At 47.7% G+C, this 21,060-nt stretch overlaps 1 protein-coding gene and 1 non-coding gene across 7 annotated transcripts in view; both read right to left on the reverse strand.

Annotated features, from left to right (window-relative positions):
• Positions 1-10,315, reverse strand: part of LOC130153868 (aprataxin and PNK-like factor) — a 28,372-nt gene extending 18,057 nt beyond the window's left edge. For 4 of the 6 annotated variants that reach the window (XR_008823521.1, XM_056349254.1, XM_056349258.1 and 1 more), the window contains exons 1-2: positions 8,706-9,137; positions 7,613-7,712 (exon numbers count right to left, since the gene is read on the reverse strand). Coding sequence is in view for 5 of the 6 variants with exons in the window: in XM_056349254.1 (XP_056205229.1) it covers positions 7,613-7,637 (25 nt within the window). In the remaining variant the exon portion in view is untranslated. Of the gene's footprint in view, positions 1-7,612; positions 7,713-8,705; positions 9,138-9,942 lie in introns of those variants that run through there. The other 2 variants (XM_056349256.1, XM_056349255.1) reach the window with 2 other exon arrangements.
• On the reverse strand, positions 7,105-7,189 carry LOC130154516 (small nucleolar RNA SNORD45). Its single transcript, XR_008823780.1, has one exon. It is a non-coding gene; the product is annotated as a small nucleolar RNA SNORD45 (small nucleolar RNA).
• Positions 10,316-21,060: the final 10,745 nt, after the last annotated feature.

A 21,060-nucleotide genomic window follows, 5' to 3' on the forward strand; every position in this document is an offset into this window, starting at 1 on the left:
ACAAAGACCAAGGAGCAACTGAGTCTGGCAAAGAGAGAAGGTTCAGAGTGAGAAAGACTACCAAGCCTTCATCCCCATGACCCCCATGACCAGCAAGAGGCACTACGCAAACGCAGTTGGGAGGGACATATGGAAATGACTTCTTGGAACTAATTTTAATATGAAGCAGGGCTAGGTTATGAATATGTATCGGTATATTTGGAAATCTTATGTATATGCAACATTTGATTATATAAATTGAGACAAGTTGTTGCCCCTGGCGCACACGGCTTTGGTGGGACTACCCCTGGTGCTGCCCAGCGCTGAATAAACATACCTACTTTACAATCTGATAAAGATTGTGGAGTCTGATTCCACACGTCAAGCAAACATTGATAAAATATTATAACCAATGGTGGCCTTTATGTATCTTAGAAGATCAGGAAACTGTAACACCTCGCTACAGTTAATGCTATTTTTAAGATGACAAGGGAAATGGGACGACACATGCAGATTTGTTTTTCACATTGAGAAGCCATACAGAGTGTGGCAGAAGGAGCGTGGGATTAATATAGCACCACCTGATCCTTTGACTTTGGCTCTAGAAAAGGACAAGGAAAAACTGAGACCTAAACTAGAAAGATGCTCTTGTTGAAGTTTTTTGTGTAATATAGGATCGCTGTGTTTTGTAAAGACAGAGCCTCAGGCTGTGGCTCCTCCTGGGGTGAAGCGTATTGGGAGATAAAAACTTGCACTAATGTAGGACCTGAGGCGGGGGAGTCAAGGACCCCAGGGAAGGGTTAAAGTCTTGGGGTGAGTTTGTACAAAGCCCCACACCCGCTGGGAGGTGCGGCTGAGCCAGGCTGGACGCGTGGCAGGCTGGTTGCTGGTTGCTGGCAAAGGCACCACAGGTAAGGACACAGACTTAAAGCAGCACAGAGCAGATCTGCGTTCAGGGTTCGAAAGGGTCAAAGCAGAGGTGCTGTTGCAGAGGCAGGCACTTGTGCCTGCTGCAGAGCAGGGAGCATCTCCTGCCCGGAATCCTTCCAGTGCGAGGAGGCGGGGGTCGCTGTTGCTGACACCAGAGCTGAAGGACCTGACAATGTCACCCCAAGGGCCGCAGCATTTGCAGCACGACAGGACCGGCAACTGGCCCCTTCAGGGCACGCAGTGGGGGCGGGGGGCGGGCGGGAATAAAGGCGAATCTGTGATGGGAGATTTAGATGCTTGGAAGTCGGTTGTGAAAGACTATCAGGATGACCCAACAGGAGTAGAAAAAGGGTTGACTATTACTGGGTAATCGCCATGTAGAGAAGCTGACAGAAGCAGCACGGCACAAGCACAGCAGGTCAGAGAAGAAAAGCTGAGTCGTGCTGTAGTCACAGCTACGGCAGCGGCTTCGGGAAAAGTGAAAACTGGCAGAGGGACTAAGGTGAGAAGACGAGGCAGAGGCAGAGGAGGGATGCCTGGCAGAGGTGAAAGAGCGAACCCTGCCCTGCGGGCCCAGATCAGTGGGCACATCGTAGGGAAGTGGGCACGGGCAGCCAGATTGCCCAAAGCTGAAGAACCATCAGGGGGTTCCGGTGACTGCATCAGAACCAGACTGAGAGGCCTGGGGAATCCGCCCTAGCGGATCCACTGGTTAAATTAAAGCTGGGGACTAGAGAAAAAGGAGGTGGGATTTTTAGTGAATACAAAACCAACTTATTTGGTGTTAAACTTCAGCGAGAAAAGAATTTATTACAGTTGTGGGAGCTACTGGCCGCCAGGAAAAAGCATTGTGAAACCTCTGAAGTACAAATTAAGAAAAAAAAATCAGAATGCCATTTCACCAAAATCTTTAACCAGGTATATCCGGGAGTAAACTCCAGGCAAGGCGAAAAATGCTTTACCTGTTACAGCAGAAATGAAAAGGGGGGCCTGCCCAGTTCGGGTAAAACAGTATCCCTTGGTCAGCAGGGCTGTGGGGGATATTGGCACAAAAACTGAAATAAAACGCACTGTGTAGTGGTTCTACTACCAATGTAAATCTGTGTGTTTTGCCATGGCAGCGACTTGTTATGGGATGCGCAGATGAAACTCTGCATTGACAACAAAGTACAAGGAATAAGGTTGGTCAAGTGCCTCCTACCGTAGTCAAGGGCAAGACTGGGTTGGCCTCTGTGTTTGCCACCAAGAAGAATCTTGAATTCTGCTGTTGGCTGCAAGCCAGTAGGTGCCGAGTGGTGGGAACATGTGCCATGCCAGACCTTGATGTGAGGAATGGCCCCCGCTGTTGTAAGAGGGTCACCCAGGAAGGAAGAACGTCACAAGACCCATTGGGGCACTGACTCATAGTATAAATATTTAGACTGACAAAATTGTAGGGAGAACATGAATCAAATGGGGACAATTGGAGAAGAAAAATATCCAGGGCAACCATGACAAACTGATTTCTCAGAACTCCCAAGAAAAGGGGGGTCTTGATACCTGCTGGTCATGACAGATGCCTTTTTAGGGTGGCCAGAAACACACCCTTGCTGAACCAATAAAGCCAAAGCAGTAACCAAAGCACTATTATAAGAAATAGTACCGTGATTTGGGGTTCCAGCAGTAATCTCATCAGACTGGGGGCATTAGCAAAAAAGGTTGCACTTGCTATCCAATACTCAGCAGTGGATACAATCTGTAGCCACAGGAATGTTAAGGGAAGGTGTCCCCTACAAGAAATGGGTTTCTGCCTTGAACTAGCAAACATCTCTGTGCTTAAAGAGAAGCCTTTTTGCCTTGATGGAGATAATTTATTCTGTATTCTGTATTTATGCTGTATTCTGAATGTGGAAATTGGCTGGGACTAGGAGGCTGGCTTAAAGGCATTTTGCAAACAGGATTATTATTTTTGATCATTATTGTAATAATAGTTTTTTGATCAAAACCAGCCAAAATTATTTGTAAGCATTAGGCATATCTGAAGAGAATGCCTTTATTTGAATCAGCAGTTAAGGTGTAGTTTAGTCTGATGCTGTGGTTTTATCTGCTTCTGGTGAATTTTTGAAGTGATGAAATCAGAGATACTAAGAGTTATGAGGTAGTAAGGTAATAATCTAAGTAAGGGTGCTGTCTTTTATATCCACAAGTGCAATATGCTTTTATGTAGCAGAGAGAAACTTTGACAATAATGTTGCTTGAGCAAGATGTGCATGTGACAACTTGGGAAAAGGGATATCACAACTGGAGTGCAACAGTGTTTCTATGTCTGGCAGAGTGAAATCTTTCAAGACCTGAGTTTAGACAGTCTAAAATAAATTGTCAGTATTCAAAAAACCCATCTTAAGCCTCTTTTGCTTACATAGTGTTATGGAAGTCAACTGCTATTGTAGATAATTAATGATTTTTTAATACATATTAACAAATACTACTATTTTAACTTGAGGCAGTTGAGTGAGAAATACTCACGTGTAGCATTTGAGGGAATGTCAGCATAAATCACACTTACAGTAAGACTGCATTTTTAATTACTGTACTCATTAAGATTCAATGATGCCATAAGGCTAAGGCCTTATATCACAGATTGGTTCTGAACTAAAAGGTGTGTGCACATGTAGTTACGCACATTTGTGTTATTTTCCTTAATTGGCTACAAAATAATATAATTAGGTTGGGGACTAGATCTTGGGAATTTACCTATTATACTTCTGTTTGTTAAGGAACGTGCATAACATAGAACCCATGTAGGCTTGGCTTGTGGCATAGTTGTCAAATTTAGCATAGACATTCAGACAGATAAGCAACGTACTCTTCTTGTGTGTATCACCTACAAGCCATTATGGCTTAGTGTGTAAATCTGTATGTAACTATTGAAAAAAACACTTATGAATGTATATAGCTTAGAACTAATTTTTTCCCTTTGTTAATTCTTTGATATCAATGAGGAATTCTTCAGAAAATGTATGGATTGGTTGGTTGCATAAGGGCAGTTGTTATTTGGACAGAAAATTGTTAATGGTCAGGGATTTTCCACTAAAATATTTGCAAATATTCCTAGTCAAACATCAGTTTGGTTTCTTTTTGGGTTTTGAGCTTGCATTAGTCCATGTTCAGAACTTTAAAATTACCTTTGAATTTTTTAAACTTTTTATATCACTGGAACAGAAAGAGCATCTAAATTAAAGCTTCAAGCTAACTTTATTTTTCAAGTATTTCAGGAATTATACTTCTGAACTGAGATTTTATAAGTTGGCTGTGTATTTTCCTGTGTTAAAATGCTGTTATTGAAAATGGTCAACCAAGCCTATGTCGCCCAAAATAAAAACGGGGGAATTGTGGATAACTGGCTAGCTGAAAAGGGTCACATAGACATAGTCCAGCTGGCTGGACAAAAGTGCGCATCGCTCTCAGCTTATCTGAAGTAAAGCAAAATACACTGTCTTTGGCTGTCCTTGTTACACAGTAACAGGAAGATTTTGGTGGGAAAAGAATGTTGCAGGTGGGAACAGAAAACTACAGAAGAGAAACAAGGGGCGGGCTTGGTATTTAGGCAACTAACCAATAATGAGCTTAACTTTTGTAATATGTATGAGCTAATTATAACAAGGCATAAAAGGTGACTGTAAGGGACAATAAACGAAGTCTGCTTATCACTCATATTGAGTGACTGTGTCTTCCCTCCGTCGCAACAGGAAGGAACATCAGGAATACTATCTCAAGAAATAAGGGAAATAATAGGCAAAACCAGCCTCACCACTCAGTTTGAAAAACATCACCAGGCTTGGTGACAACTAGTAAACTTCACCTACAACCCACAACAGGAGCAAACTGAAGCATATGTGCTCCCAATTAGTGGAGCAAAAGAACAGGCAATCTTTCCCGTTGCGACACTAGGAGCCATACACCAGAAAGTCACTGTCAGACCCCTAGGCCATAATGTTTGGGCAAGTTATGGTCAGACCAAAGGCAAGTGGCAGTCAATGAACATGGAATGAACATGTTCCCCAGGGAACAACTGGGATACATCTGTGAAAACGCAGTAATAAGAGAATGAAGATCTGTGTTTAGATATCAAAAAGGCTATGCGTGCTTTTGAAATGTTTCCACATATTAAAGCCCAGCCACAAATATTTTATGTAGGAAATGGATGCACATGTGTTACAACTTCTTCTGGTAACAAGAGTATTGATAATTGTCATGAAATGGCAAATGGTACTAAATTTTGTATGTATAATTTTACTAGAATTGTAGGCTGTGACTTTGGTTATGTTGTTCCTGTAACTACCAGACAGTTAATTGGAACTGATTATACCCTGTATCATGATATACCTAAATTAAAAATAGGCATGAACATTAGCCTCTTCAAAGCAATGCTTAGACACCCCAACATAGAAAGACTGGTCCAAGAAATAAACAGAACGGCCCAACAAATGCTTCGACAGGAGAAACGTGACTCTGAAAATATAAAATCCATCTTTAGCCGATGCAGAACAAGTTGGAGAACATCACTGGTGGGACACCTTTGCAGGCCATTCCCCCAAAGCAACACAAGTATTCTACTATTTAATACATCCCATGTTAAGTCATGTTGGAAGGAATGATCCTGTTATCTCTCTTAAACGTCTGTCTGTGGTATAAACTAAGTATCATAGTCAGAAGAACACAAATAATGTGATCAATGATGCATGTCTACCAAAACCCTTTGTCTTCAGAACTTGACAAAAGACTTCCCAAGTCCTAAGAAAAAGGGGGAATGAAACAGAGCAAGGTCTTGAAAGATTATTCGGGATGAGTTTGGTACCATGCTCTGGGGGATGCTCTGTTTATGTTGAGATATAACAGAGACGGCACGGCCTGTTCTGTTCTGCTGATGCTACTGAAGTAAGAGACAGGAGAAATGTACTCTGAGCAATCTAGCAGTCATAAATAAAGATAAGGTGGGCATTTGAAGGAGATGAGAAGGCCATGAGTCAGGAGGCTTTGCAAGCTCCAGCCAAAGAACGGAACGACCACCCAAAAGTCTCCCCAAAAGACAATTCTAGAAGACTCCACTTCAAGCTCCGCCTAAACCCCATCTATTATGAATATGATGATTAGATGTCAAAATCAAATGAATATGTATGTAAAGATGTTGTAACCTCTCGTGAAAACTGTATAAATTACCTGACTTTTCACTGAAAACTTTGGGGCTAGTTTGTCTGGTGCGAACTGGCTAGCTCCCCAGCATTGCACGAAATAAATACCTTTGCTGCTTAAAGACAAAATTCATCTCTGAGCAGTTACTCTGTGCCGTTTTGGCATCACCCTCCTAGAGAACTGCAGAGCTGTGGACTTTCAGAAACACCGGGGCACAACGCTTGGCCAGCCTGAAATGTTCAGGAGGCTCTCAGCAGTAGAAACCGTTCTGACTTTACAGCAAGGCTGACCACACTTGCGAGTTTTCTTTTGCATGCTCACACCTGCAAGCCAAACCAGAACAGCTGCACACACAGCAGAGCAATTGCTCAGCACATCTACACCAACAGAGCTCTCCTAAAGCACACCTGGAGCCACTCATACCCCAAGTCAACATCTACAGCGGAACCTGGCCACAAGCTTTGACACAATGTCATTTTGGGGTCAAACTGATGCACACCAAAAAATTAGTAAAACACACCTCCTTCTCTGCCACGTCAGGTATCGTGCTCCTTCAGTTGAGCTGTAACTGTTACATTATTTCCCAAATGCAAAGCCAAACAGAGAAAATATAACCAAGCATGCTCCTTAAAAAGCACAGGCAACTGTTCATTGTGTGTGACCAAGGGATGATGTGACCACGGCCCTTCAAACTTGCGGGATGCCTAGGCGGGACTAAACAGTGCTTGCAAACAAAGAACATGCCTGCTCGTTAAGACAGGCTGGTCAAGTTTACCACCAAAACTCTACATCACCATTTGCCAACCCTGTCCAGCTTTGGGTCGCCAGAGCCACACTCAGTTCACTTGAAAGCATCTCCTAGTAGCAGTATCAAGCTCAGAACTGTACCTCCCAGATGCCTACGTGGAAGAAAACTCAAACTGTGCCCCCTTCTCCTTAAGCTGGGTTACAGCTTGTGACAGGAATTTCATCCCACTGCTTGGAAAAGCTCCAAGGCTGCAGCTGAAGGGAACTGGAGTTCCCTGCGTCTCAGAGTAATTCTAGAGCTAAAGTGGTGACAGACATCAGCTCTAGATCAGACGATACATGCCAGCACTCACCACTGACCCAGGGTGGCAACCTCCTTCTGTCCTACCCAAAGGTTTCAAACCCAACACACTGTCTTCCTACGGCAGGAAGCTTTTAATTTTTTACTTTTTAATTTTTTACAAATTTATAATTCGTAACACCGTTAACGCATTCCTTGAGACGGGACTACAGATACATTATGCAGACCACCAACCTGCCATTTGGAAGCACTGGAGCCTTATGGTGAGAAATTTTTTCTACAACAGAGCGAGCAATGGTGAATAAATAAGACTGAGACAGGGTCCTTTTCCTCGAGGGAAAAGCACGCAACACATCAGCGATTGTTGAACAGACGGGCAGAATTCTCAGAAAAAGCAACCCCTAACTCTTAACAAGAAAAAGAAGGTCATTCCTCTTAATAAAAGCACAGCTGTGCTGAAACAAGTCAACACAATGTACTCACCTGTCCTCCTCCCAGATGAAGGCATATAAGCAACATGTTTCTCTGGAAATGACACGCTTAGGGCATCAGGTTTTCTTACCCCATCCTTTCATGGCATCACCTTTAAAAAACACCAAGAAAAGGTCAGTTGTGGTGTTGGCTTGGGAGATTCCCATGCCTGGGGGGAGTCAGGAATTCCACAGTAGTAAGTGCCTCTTTGGACACAGACTTTCCTGAGGTGCTCCCCACCTCCAGACAACTCCCTGGACCCCGAGTGGCACGTACAGGTGCAAGGAGGAAAAGAACGTCAGGGAACAGACCAGAGGCGTTAGGGAAAGGCGGGGGGGGGGGGGGGGGGGGGGGGGCGGGGCGGGGGAAGAGAAGAAGAAAACCTAAGAAGAGACGGGGATACAGATGAGGACAGAGATGTAAAGGGAAAACCAGCCCTGGGCTGCAGGACAGAGGCGGAGGATGAAGAAAAGGGGAGAATGAGAGGGAGTGGGACACAAGCAGAGAGAGTAAAAGAGAAGGGAGCAGCAGAATGAGAAAGACAGAAGGGAAGAGGGAGCAGGACAGAAGAATAGGATGGAGAGCTACAGGGAATCAAAACACGATGGGTTTGTATGGCAAGGTTTGGGGAGGAGGAGGAAAAGGAGGAGAAAGAAGAAGAAACAACTGTGTGATCAACTGACCGCAGCTGCCGTTCCCCATCCCCCTGCGGGGAGGAGACAGGGAAATCGGCAGTAAAGTTAAGCCCCGTAGAAATGGGGGCTGGAGGGAAGGTGTTCTGAAGATTTGCTTTTCCGGCACGTTCTCCTGCTCTGACTTGACTGCTAATCAATCGCGCTGATTTCCCCAGGTTCAGTCTGTTTCGCCCACGGAGGTAATGGCGGAGTGACCTCCCCATCCTTGTGCCCACTCGTGAGCTTTTTGTTATATTCTGTCCCCCCTGTCCAGCGGAGGAGGGGGAGCGGTAAGAGCAGCTTCGGTCCAGCCCGGGTCACCCCCACACAAAATCACAGCGGCACAGGGAAGGGGAGGGGGGGCAGAGGAGGGGCAGGGGGCGCCTGGGGCACACAAGAGGGGAGACAGGGTCCCACGGACCAGGACTCACCACAGCTCTCGCTTTGGTACCGCTGCGAAAATGTGCCAGTTCAGACGCGCCTTTCCCCCTCTCCCCTCCCTCCCTCCCTCCCGCAGAACGCCGGCCGCTCGGCTCCCCCACCCCCGGTAACCCCCGGGTGTCTCACAGCTGTTCCTCGCAAGACGCGGCCTCCCGGACACGGCGCGTCGCTCCCTCGCGCACCGGGGGCCGCCCCAGGCTGTGGGTGACACACGGACCCCGCGGGTGACACACGGACCCCGCTGTGCACGCTGGCACCCGGCTGCTGCGGGGCTGGTCCCCCCCCACCGCAGGGCCAGGCCCTCTGTGCCCGCAGCAGGAGGCAGCTGCTGCCCGCCTGCCCTCGGGTTCCTTCTCCTTCGCCTCGCCCCGGCCGGCCCGGCTCCTGCCCACACCGGGCCGTGCCCCCGCTGCCCTCCCGCACCCGCGCCGCGGGGGGCGAGGCCGGGCAGGGACAAACCCCGCCAGCCCGAGGCGGCGCGGCCCCCGGCGGAGGGACAGAAGCGCAGGGGGCCGTGACCGGCGCCGCTCGGCCCCGCCCGGAGCCGCTCCTGCCGCAGGCCCTTCCCGAGCGGCAGCGGGGGGCCGGCTGGCCGCCGCCACGGCAGCGCCGGGGGCACCTGGGGCTGGGGCCCGGCTGCGGGGGAGATGCTGCAGCGGGGGCAGCGGCGCGGGGCGAGCGGGGGCCGCGGCAGGCTCGGGGGTCTGGCGAGCTGGGGAGGCGCCGGCGCCCGGGGGGCGGCCTCCTGCTTCCCCGCCTCCCCCCCCTCAGCCCCCGGACCCTCCGGGGCTCCCGCACCCGGCTCGCGGTCGGCTGGAGTCCCCCGTGCCGCCCCCCGAGGCGGCCGGCGGGCAGGAGACACCCCCACGCCCCCCGCAGGGTCCGCTCGCCTCCCCTGCGCCCCCGCACCCCCCGCCGGGCTCGCCCCCCGCAGCAAAGCGCCCCCCGCGCCGCGCCGGCAGCCCGGGCCCCGCCGCTCCGGCCCGCAGCGCCGCCAGCCCCCGGCACGGCCCGGGCAGCGCGGCCGCAGCCCAGTGCCGGCAGCCGGCACCGCCCGGCGCTCCCGGCACAGCGCGGCCGCCCCCCGGCAGCGCAGCCCCCGGCCCCCCGCGCAGCCCCGCGCCCCCCAGCGCGGCTCCGGCCCCGCTCCCCGCCCCGGCCCGGGCCCCGCCGCCCCCCCGGCGCTCTCCCCCGCGCCCGCCGCTCGCCGCCCCGGCCCCCGCTCACCTGCCCCGGCGCGGCCGCGGCCCGGCGGCGCTCAGCGGCCGCTCCGCTCCCCGCCCCGGCCCCGCCGCCGGCAGCCGCCCCGCTACAGGGAGGGGCCGCCGCCGCCGGCCCCGCTGCCCGCCCCGGGGTCCCCCCGCCCCGGCCCTCAGCCGGAGCCCCGCGGGGAAAGGGGCCCTGGCCCGACCCCTCCCCCGGGCTCCTCGCAGCCCCTCGCCCGGCGCCGGGGGGTTACTCGGGGCACGGGGAGCGAGCCCCGGGAGCGAGCCCGCTGCGGGGCTGGGGGCCCCCGCGCCCCCCCTGCCCCGGGACGCCTCGGCCGGCGTTCCCCGAGCCGCGCTCGCCGTTCCGGGGGGCTCTGCGACGCTCCCCTCCGTGCCCGCGCCGGGACGGGCTCCCCAGGGCACGGACCCCCCCGGCATGTGGGCACATGAAGGAGACCCCAGCGGGGTGCGGAGGGGCTGGGGCGGGTGCGGGGCGGGTGCGGGGCAGGGGGCAGCTGAGCTGAAGGGGGAGCCGGGAGCCAGGTGAACTCCTGAAATCCCCGTGGGGCCGCGGGACAAGGTGGCACCGTCATCGCAATCCAGGCTCACCGACCCCAAAAGGGGGGTCCTAATATAATACCTGCTGGTCATGCAGGAGGTATTGAGGATGCCTTTTCAGGGTGGCCCGAAGCATGCCCTTGCCGAACCAACAAAGCTAAAGAAGTAACCAAAGTACTATTACAAGAAAGAGTACAGAGATTTGGGGTTCCAGCAGTAATCTCATCCGATTGGGGGCCACACTTCATTGAAAAAGTCATTCTGCAAGTTATTAAATTTTTAGGAATAGACTGGCAGTTACACACCCCATATAATCCACAAGCAAGTGGTCAAGTGGAAAATGAACCACCTAATTAAGCCGCAAATTGTAAAACCTGGACAGGAGGCTGGTTTATCTTGACCTCAGTCATTGCCTCTGACGCGCCTGAGAATTAGAACCAAGCCCAGAGCTAAAGAAGGGCTAAGTTCTTTTGAGATATTGTATAGGAGACCTTATAGTATACAAACAGGAGCAGAGCGTCAGCCCGAGTTGAGAATGAAGTACTTACTGATTATGGAAGAAGCATGCAGAAACAGCTTCGAGACGTAGTTTTAGGAACTGGAGCTCCAGGTCTTGATGGACCTGTGCATAACATGGAGCCAGGAGATTATGTATGTGTCAGACCTCTTTCAGGTTCACCTCTGGAACAGAAGTGGGAAGGTCCTTTCCAAATACTGCTTACATCCCATACCGCAGTCAGAGTTAAGGAACAAGCATCCTGGATCCGCCACACCAGAGCGAAGGCAGCCCCTAAGTCACAATGGAAATCAACACCTACCAGACCTCTGCGGCTTCGGATCCAACAAAAAGACCATTGATTGTTTGTATATTAACAATGTTCTGTACAATAGGAACTCATTCTTGGGACCAGAATCTGTTTGTACAATTAACCCATAATGTAACGAATGCTTTGAATCTGGCAGATTGCTGGGTATGTTCAGCATTTTCCAGAGGTAGTAGAGAATTTCCATTATATGGTGTAATGGTATCACAGGCAAATTGGAGCTGGCCATTTAATCATGCAGGATTTGGTTGTTACAAATCTCCAGATAGTACGGCAGGACCCTGATATGAAGTACAGAAATCAGGAAATTCTACAATAATTAGAGGGAATGATGGGAATGAATGCTCCACTGACAGGATGGCTCAGTTTAAACTATACTGCTCTGAATTGGAGTGTATGTGGCCCGCCAATTCTAACACCAACTAATACAAAAGGAAAATATAGTATTACCCTGAAATGTGGGAAAGTGCATCTAGATATGCTCGCTAATCAGACCTATAGCTGCTTACATCAAGGATTATGGTGGTTATGTGGAGATGGCAGGGCCAGGAAAAGACTACCTAACTGACGGCAAGGTGAATCTGGGGTAGGATACCAGTTCCCCAAGGCAGGATATTTAATCATTCGCATCCTCCACCAGGTGTTTTGAGATCCCCATGGAAATTGGTTAAATGAGGAACTAATAACCCCCTGATGACCCAAAAGCCCCTCAGCATTCCATAGTTTTGCGAGACGGCATCTTCCTTCATTAGGGGTGAGTTAGAAAAAGCAATAATAAATATTTCTGCCACAATAGAACAAATGGAAAAACTCACCATGGACGCTGTACAGGGAGTCCAACAAAGTTTCTTCATTAAGAAATGTAGTACTTCAAAACTGAATGGGTCTGAACAGACTTTTAGCAAAAGAAAGAGGATTGTGTATGGTTATTAATCAAACTTGCTGTGTCTATGTTAACCAAGAAAAACGTATTGAAACGGATTTGCAACAAATTTGGATAACCCCCAAAATACTACATCAAGTATCCCTAGATGACACTTCCTTTGGATTTTCTGACCTCTGGGAAAAGTTTACTTCTTGCCTACCTCATTTTATGTGGCTGAAGCAGCCCTTTGTTGTAGTTATCATAATTATTGTATTAGAATTATTGATTTGTATTACGTTACGATGCTTTCTGTGCATGTGAAAAAAAAATAACAATAGCAGTTATGAAGAATGGAAGAAACAAGGGCTAAGACAAAGGCTAGAAGATGGGAAATATTTTACCAGAATCCATACTGGGGGAAGGGGTGCATCTCAGAGGCAGAGGGGCTCTAATCACCCCGTTTGCAGTGAGGAAGTAGCTTGTGCGAGTCCACATCACAGAGCAAAATCCTGCCACAGGACCTGGGCTACCCAGGAGCACACAGCTAAAATGTATGGAGAGTGGGATACTGCACTGCCTGGTCCTACTCCCACCTCACACAGTGCCCGCCTCAGGAGCCCTCAGTGGGGAATTCCCCTGTTTTCTCGCAATACCCAGTATCCCCATCATCACCTCCACTCCAGCCAGTTCACACCCCCATGCCCCTTCGATGGGTGTGCAATTGCATCCGCAGCCCAGCAGCAGCACAGTGAAGCGGTGCAGTACCCAGGTGGGTGGATGCCCCCTCCGTGGGGCAGATCCGTCACACAGCTACAGCACGAGGTAGAGCACAGCACTCCCCACTGTGCCCGGTGAACAGGCATGTCAGTACTCATTTCTGAATTTGCTGATCTTTTTAATGCATTCTGTAGCCCAAGGCCTTATTTATCACCCATGCTATCCTCTGCACTGACAGCAGTGCTGATCTTCCTCGCAGGCTGTTGTTTTCTCATCTCACCCCTGACATCAGAGTGCATCAGAAGTAACAATTTTTTTCCTCTGTGGCCTCTTAATGTGAGGGCAGTTCCCTGGCATCCCTGTCTAACAGCTAGGCACTGAGGCACAGGGCAATTACAAACATCCCTTAGATCCTGGGCCAGGTGAGCCGTGGGTTTTGCTGGCAGACCCGAAGTGCACGGTGCAGTGAGTATCTGGCTCTGCAGCCACAGCAGTGGAGCGCTGAGCACCAAGAGGTGCTGTGCCAGTGGAAAATGAGGGACGCACCCTGGCACGGTGGTGGAGAGACTGGATGAAATGATCTTCCTGTAGGCCCTGTGTAGCCTCCGCCAATAACATTACCCAGAGTGATTTAAAGAGTCAGTCACCAATATTCGAGTGAGCGGAGGAGGTTATCTTTATTCACCAGCGCTGGGTGCATGGGGGATCCCTCCACCAAAGTCACCCACACCGAGGGGATTTTTCAGTCCCCTCTTTATACAAGCAACTCAGACCTATTCATTAACTTTCCAGGAAATCGTTTACATATTCATTACAATGCCAGGAACTCATTTACACATCTCACTAAACTAGTGACCATGATTTAAGTCCTTGTCTTTGCCACCTTTCATAAACAGCAGGAACTTAGGACCAGAGAGCCTTTTTAAAGATGACAGATCCAAGGACTTTGCAATTAGTACATCCCTCATGTTAGCAATAAGGGTCCTTGCATGTTTCCCAGCTTTTAGATAAACATAGGTACATCATCCTATAGATAAGTGGTGCATCATTCATCATTCAGCACTTCGTTGTCAATGCAGTTTCATCTGTGCATCCCGTAACAAGTCTGTGTCGTGGTAAAACACACAGATTTACATTGGTAGTAGAACTACTACACAGTGCGTTTTATTTCAGTTTTTATGCCAATATCCCCCACAGCCCTGCTGACCAAGGGATATTGTTTTACCTGAACTAGGCAGGCCTCCTGCTTATCATTTTTACTGTAACAGGTAAAGCATTTTTTGCCTTACCTGGAATTTACTCCCGGATATACCTGGTTAAAGATTTCTTTTACTTCAGGGATAAAGATAAGCTCAAGATTTCAATTAATTGATTATTTTTAAATTTTGGGTTCATTTCTCCTTCTTTAAACATCTAGATGTTCTAATAAATCTCATCCCAACAAAGATTTTGGTGAATTTGGCATTCTTACTTGTTTTCTTAGTTTGTACTTTAAAGGTTTCAGGATGTTTTCCTGGTGGCCAGCAGCTCCCACAACTGTAACAAATTCTGTTCACTGAAGTTTAACACCAAGTAAGTTGGTTTTGTATTCACTAAAAATTCCACCTCATTTTTCCTAGTCCCTATTTCACCAGAACCCCTTGCTGGTTCTTTAGCTTAGGGCAATCTCGCTTCCAGTGTCCACTTTCCCTACAATATGCACAGTGATCCGATCCCATAGGAGAGGGATTCACTTTTCACTTCTGCCTGACATTCCTCCTGTCTCTGCCTCATCTCCTCTACCAGTTCAGCACGACCCAGCTCTTCTCTTACCTTCTGTACAGGTTCCCTGTTCCTTCTATCAACTTTTCTACATCACAATTACCTAATAACAATCAACTCGAACCTTTATCTAGTCCTATTAGATCATCCTGATGAGTCTTTCCCAACCAACTTTCAAACATCTAAATTTCCCCATCAAAGACTCACCTTTATTCTCCTCAGACCCACCGCCTGCCCTAGAGGGGCCGTTACCGGTCCCATTGTACTGCAAATGCTGCAGCAATTGGGGTGACATTGTCAGGTCCTTCTGCTCAATCGTCAGCAACAGCGACCCCCTCCTCCTCACCATCAGAAGGATTCGGGGCAGGAGATGCTCTTCCTGCTCTGCAGGTTACACAAGCCTGCCTCTGCTACAGCACTTCTGTTTTAACTCTTTCTTACCCTGAATGCAAATCTGCTACTTGTTGCTCTGTGTTCTTACATATCACGCCTTCGCAGGCAAACAGCAAACACCCTGTCATGCGTCCAGCATGCACCTTCGAGGGGGTATGGGGGTTTGTACAAACTCACCCCAATACTTTAACACTTTCACAGGGTCTTTGACTCTCCACACCCCGCTTTAGGTCTTATATACGTTAGTGCAAGTTTTTATCTTACAACGTGCTTCATTCTGGTTGCTCCACAGAAGGAACCACAACCTCAGCTCTTCTCTCTCTTCCCACCCCCCCCACCCCCCAAAAAAAAAAATTCAACAAGAATATCTTTCTAGTTTAGGTCTCAGTTTTTCCCTTATCCTTTTCTAGAGCCATAATCAAAGATCAGGTGGTGTTAATTCCACTTTTGTTCTCTATGAAGAAACAGCATAAGGTGTAAAATTGTGTTGTAATATAAGACTTCCTTCGAGTGGCCATCTTTCACCATCACCTAATGTATACAAAGGCCACCAATTCTGACAATATTTTAAATATGTCTTTTTGTTCAAATTTCCACTGGGAATTCTGCCAAATTCTTTCCAATGCTTCAAAATACATCCCAGGGGTGTTTTGGTATTTATTTCTTGGCTCGGTCTGCCCCCCATCGTCCTAATAAGTCTGGCATTTTTCTACAATGTGTTAGTTATTACTGGAGGTACCATACTTATCTCAGAACACACACCACAGTTCCAGACCTCTATTTAGCCTTATTTCTTGGTCTCATTATTTTTCTTCTTATTATTATTATTGGGGTTTTTTTGCAAGGAGATAATATATCTTAGACACTTGCAACCTCTTGCTCGAGTATACAGACAGCACCTACGACACTAAGGGCAGAGGCTAGTTCGTGCTTTTTCCAATGATGTTAGTTCTAATGTTTTGTCCACAGTCTCCCGCTATAATGTCTAATTATGCATTCCAACACTTCATAAACTGATTTTGCAATCGCTCCGTCCATCTCTGGCCGGCCCCTCGCGGGGAACACAGACACACAGATCGGGACTCCCCAGTCGCTTTGCAGTGACACCACGTCTCTCACACACGCCACACTCTCTGGGCAGCCCTCAGTCACACAGGCAGTATGCTACACGGTACCGTGCACTTACATACAACTCTAGGAATGCTGACAGTTTACATTATCACACAAAGTACGCATTTCAATGAACAATTGCCAAAAAACAGATTCTCATTTTTTTCTGGCCTTAAGCAGAGTGTTAAGTTTTCAGCTATTTGCCTAGAATTACCAGAATATTTTTTTTTTCAACATACATTTCATAACTCCAATTTTGAACATGTAACAAGACAATACATAGAACAAACAAGACACAGAGCGCTATTTCAGTTGTTATATTCTAGGAATTCCTCAAATCTTAAGACAACCTAAAGGAAGTTTTTAGCTTCCCAAATCTTAAGATAATCAAATAGGGCTATTACCCTTTTCAGAAGGCGTCCCTTCTTCTCAACCCTGCAAGACGGCGCCCTGTCTTTTGTCTTATGGGGTAAAAACAAATCTTAAGACAATCAAATATTCAAAACAAAGAATAAATATAAATACCTTTTATGTTGTGCAGAAGTCCTTGTCCACCTGTGTGAGAAGCCGAGAGGCAGGGGAGTCTTGCCGACAGAAGATGCAGTCGGGGGCCCTGAGGGTCCCCAGGCCCCTGGATTCCAGCACTGGTGGAGAGCTCTCCTGGCTGGCTCGCAAAATCGATGCCAAAACAGCACAGAGTAACTGCTCAGAGACAAATTTTGTCTTTAAGCAGCAACTCCCACCATATACTCACTAATTCTTTACACTATATGCGCTTTAAAACATATAGAGGTTTACACTCACCCCTCGGATGTTCAAGACAATAACCACATGTCAACATTCATAATATACCTAATACAGAAATGTTCTCACATTTCCAGCATAAAATGAGTATAACAAATATTATTAGTAACCCTATAATTATTAATCCTATATACACAGATTGACTTCAAATCATCAAACGTGTCAGTCTTCCAACCAAAACAGAATTAGAGTTCCGATATTACCTCAATATCAGAACAAATACCAGAACAGAATCAGAGTTCCGATATTACCTTAATACCGGAACAAATACCAGAACAGAATCAGATGTATACCTGCGGTGCTAGCTACCCGGCATACGCCATCCTGCATAAGCATGCAATGATCTTATGTCTTACGGACAGCTTTACAGATGGACCAGTCCCAGAACAGAAATATCCAAAACAGTACTGTTCAAAATATAATATTAATATAATATTTACAATTAATATAATATTTGAATAAAGATAGTACCTTTGCTCCGCAAGATGGAGTCCTTGTCTGCTCCTGCGGTGATCCAGATGAGACGAGGAGCCCCTCCGGGAAAATCCCCGGGGGTACCCTAGGGAGTCCCCGCTCGCTCTCAATGGGTCCCGCAGCCGAGCAGAGGAGGTCCCACCTGGGTCGCCAAATTGATTTAAAGAATCAGCCACCAATATTCGAGTGAGCGGAGGAGGTTATCTTTATTTGCCAGCGCTGGGTGCATGGGGGATCCCTCCACCAAAGTCACCCACACCGAGGGGATTTTTCAGTCATTTTTAGTACATCCCTCATGTTAGCAATAAGGGTCCTTGCATGTTTCCCAGCTTTTAGATAAACATAGGTACATCATCCTATAGATAAGCAGTACATCATTCATCATTCAAGAGCATGAGGAGGGGAAAGATATTCAGCTGCTTTAAGGTTTCTATTCTACAGCACCTTATCTTCTCACTGCCTGTCATCTAGCACCCACAGCAAATAAGCAGGGGACCCGCAGAAGGCACCTTCCTTCAGTTTACAAACCCTGACCCACTCCTTGGGCAGATCGAGCATGAATCAGTGTCCCTGAGTCCCAGAGCAGCTGCATTATAGAGCCTTCACTGCAATGCTTGCAAGGAAAGGAGCACCTCTCAATTCTTACTGCACTGTTTTACCATAACTAGTTGTCCCCAGCACCAAATCTTGTGCGTTTCTACTTGAAATGCAGTTTAGAAAGCCCTAAATGATGACAAAGTTTCTTTCTAATTTTTTGCTCCCAAGTAAACAAAGTGTTTTGTTTGTCTTGCAATAAAATGTTTTTGATTCATATCCCAAAACTGTCAGGGCTTGGTGAATCCAACATGGATTTCTTCCAGGATACAGAATGAAAAGGTTGAGTTGTTCTCACTGCTCTGGTCTCCAGGAGGAGCAAAGAAAAGACCGAACTTGCTCCATACAGGAAATCGGGCCCATTGATGGTAATAATGATGAGGGAGAAGTGGAGCGGCACTTTCCTAACAGCTATTCTTGGTCTAAATTCTAATATATTTTGCAAATGCTGGGAAAGTAGTACCCCTGAAAGCCAGAAGGTCAGTCTTTCTGATGAGTGCTGGCTTCTTACCACTGTGCCACCACCAGGCACAAACAATACATATATTTCTCCTAAACTAACTTTCAGAGGCAGCTGTGGAAATAAACCATTGTCAGCCCAGCCTGAGAAGAGCACTTGAAATGTTATCCCAAATTACTGTTTTGGAGGCAATGGTGGGAAGCCCAAGTGACTTGGAACTAGTGCAACCAGTTCTGCCTCTTACACAAGAGGTCATTAGCATTTGAACAAGGTAGTGACATGACACTTCACAGGCAGAAACCTTGCTTTGAAGAATACACAAAAGCACACACATATCTCAGTTATTTGAATGGGGGAAAAGGTTTCTCTTGTCCATCCCAGATTTTCCAGGACACCGCTATGTTGTTTACTTGTCTGGAAGATGTGCCTTGTATACCCACCCAAAAGTAACTCACACTCCGGTGTGGAGACAAACACACACACGGGTTACTGGTGACAGGTCTTTCCCAGTGTTGGTAGACACAAACTGTTGGGATGCTGTCAGGTACTGCAGTGCTGTCCCTGCTTGCCACAGCTGAGAGACGGGATGCAGCTTGATGCAAGCAGACGTCACTTTAACTAGCCGAATATCATGATTATATACACACAAGCAATTGTTACATCTAATTCTGATCGGTTCAAAAACTTGCTTATTCAATAACTATGTGGCAACTCCTGCGAGGATCTCACACTAGCTATTTAGCAATTCAGCAATAAAGACAACAATGTCTGCAGCTCTTGCACCACGTCTTTGAGCAAGCTGACAAACTGACTGCCTTATTCCTTGTATAGTCTCAACTTGATGATTAGTCCCTGTTTCTATACCCTTCAGAAATTTCTCATGTCCCTTTCACCAGGGCTTGTGACCCACAAGCTCGAGCACATTCCTTTCAACTAACTGATTGTTATTTGTGGTCCTGCTTCCCAGGCCCCCTCCTGCACCTGCTCTTGTCCAGCACATCTGTGTGGTTCCCCCATTCCCAGCTGATCTGCTCGCGCCCACATGCCAGGACCTGTCCAGAGCAGTTTTTCCCCTGTGATGGAAAGTGCAGCACAAGGCTGTGCCGCAAGTCTGGAAACCCCTCCGTGCCCCAGCAGAGTACGGGACAGACTACCACAGCACAGCGCCTTCCCTTACCTCCTCCCACCCTTGGGGTCTGCAGCTCAGAAACGATCCCTTCCCCTCACGTGCCCTGCAGCTCTGGAGTCCTCATTTGAAATTTCAGGGGCAGAACTTATGAGCGGGGCTCCAACAGTCCAGCTGTCTGGGCATGCTGGACTGGCAGAAAGGCATCAGTCCAGTTTCCAGGGCCTTGGTGCAGTTTGGTGCCTCACAGCACAAGGGTTGTATCGACACGATGAACATCCGACGTTAGGGGCAACCTCCATCTGCTCCCCTTCAGGAGAAGTTTAAAGTGGTTCCCAAAGTCAATAGGAGTCATGTGTGCATATCTGAGGGTCTTCACTAATCCATCTGCTAATTAAATAATAATTAAAAGCCATGCTGTCCACATGCACTGCAATCATTACTTTTCATAATTAGCTAAACGTGTAAGTCAGAACCACTGCTTCAATTTTTTTTTTGTCCGCTGCCTCAGCCATCGCTTGCTTTGACTGCCTAGGCTCTTCACCAAGGCAGAAAATTGGTTTAGCTGCATTTAATGGGTCTGTGCTAAGTACCACTACATGCTGTGAACTCCTTGATGCCTATTTAATGACTCTTGCCTATTACAACGGAGAAAAAGAGATGATTTCATGATGACGTTCAGCAGTGGTCTGGAGCAGCAATTGAACAAATCCAACGAAACCCAAAGAAAATGGTCATGCCGCCTTAAGGTTGCTACAGCAGGTGCTTACAATTAGAAAGCACTCAAAGAAACCCTGAGTGTGGGCCAACACTGTTTACTACGTATTGACACGCTCTTTCTTCAGCTAAACACGTCTGTTGGACCACTTGCATTGGTGCTTTCCCCAGCTTTGGAGAGAGAACAGAAACAGTGTGAGCAAGACAAGAGAGCCACGGGCACAGGGAGGCTCCCACCTGTGTGCAAAACACTGGCCCTTGGGTTGCTTTTAAGACTCAGCCCAGTCCTCACTGCCTGGAGCACATTTTCTAACAGAATTCAACTCCAGTTCAGATAAAAGCCTATGTTTTGGGCATTATTTTGATGTGGTGTAAGGAGAGAGAGACACACAGAGTAAAATTAGGCTATGGCTGGTTATCAGCCCAAGGAGGCTCCCTAGCACCAAAGTAGGGTTGGGTCCTCTGCTAAGCAGAGCAGAACTGCCAGTTGGACAACTCAAGCTCAAACTTCTCTGGAATAAGGCCCCACCTTTTTCCTGAATGAGTATTATTCCCTTGCCAAACTGCAGTTCTACTCAGACCTCAACATTCTGCCTGCAGGCTTCTCGGGAACAAACATAAGTATTACTTTTATAATGGGGAAAGTTTCTTTTTTCATGCTGCCCTAACTCAAAGCCAGCCAATGCAATTTTGCTCAAGCTTTCAAACAATAATGCCATCCCAGAAAATGTCTA

Source organism: Falco biarmicus, chromosome 8 (genome assembly GCF_023638135.1).
Source record: "Falco biarmicus isolate bFalBia1 chromosome 8, bFalBia1.pri, whole genome shotgun sequence".
Lineage (NCBI taxonomy): Eukaryota > Metazoa > Chordata > Aves > Falconiformes > Falconidae > Falco > Falco biarmicus.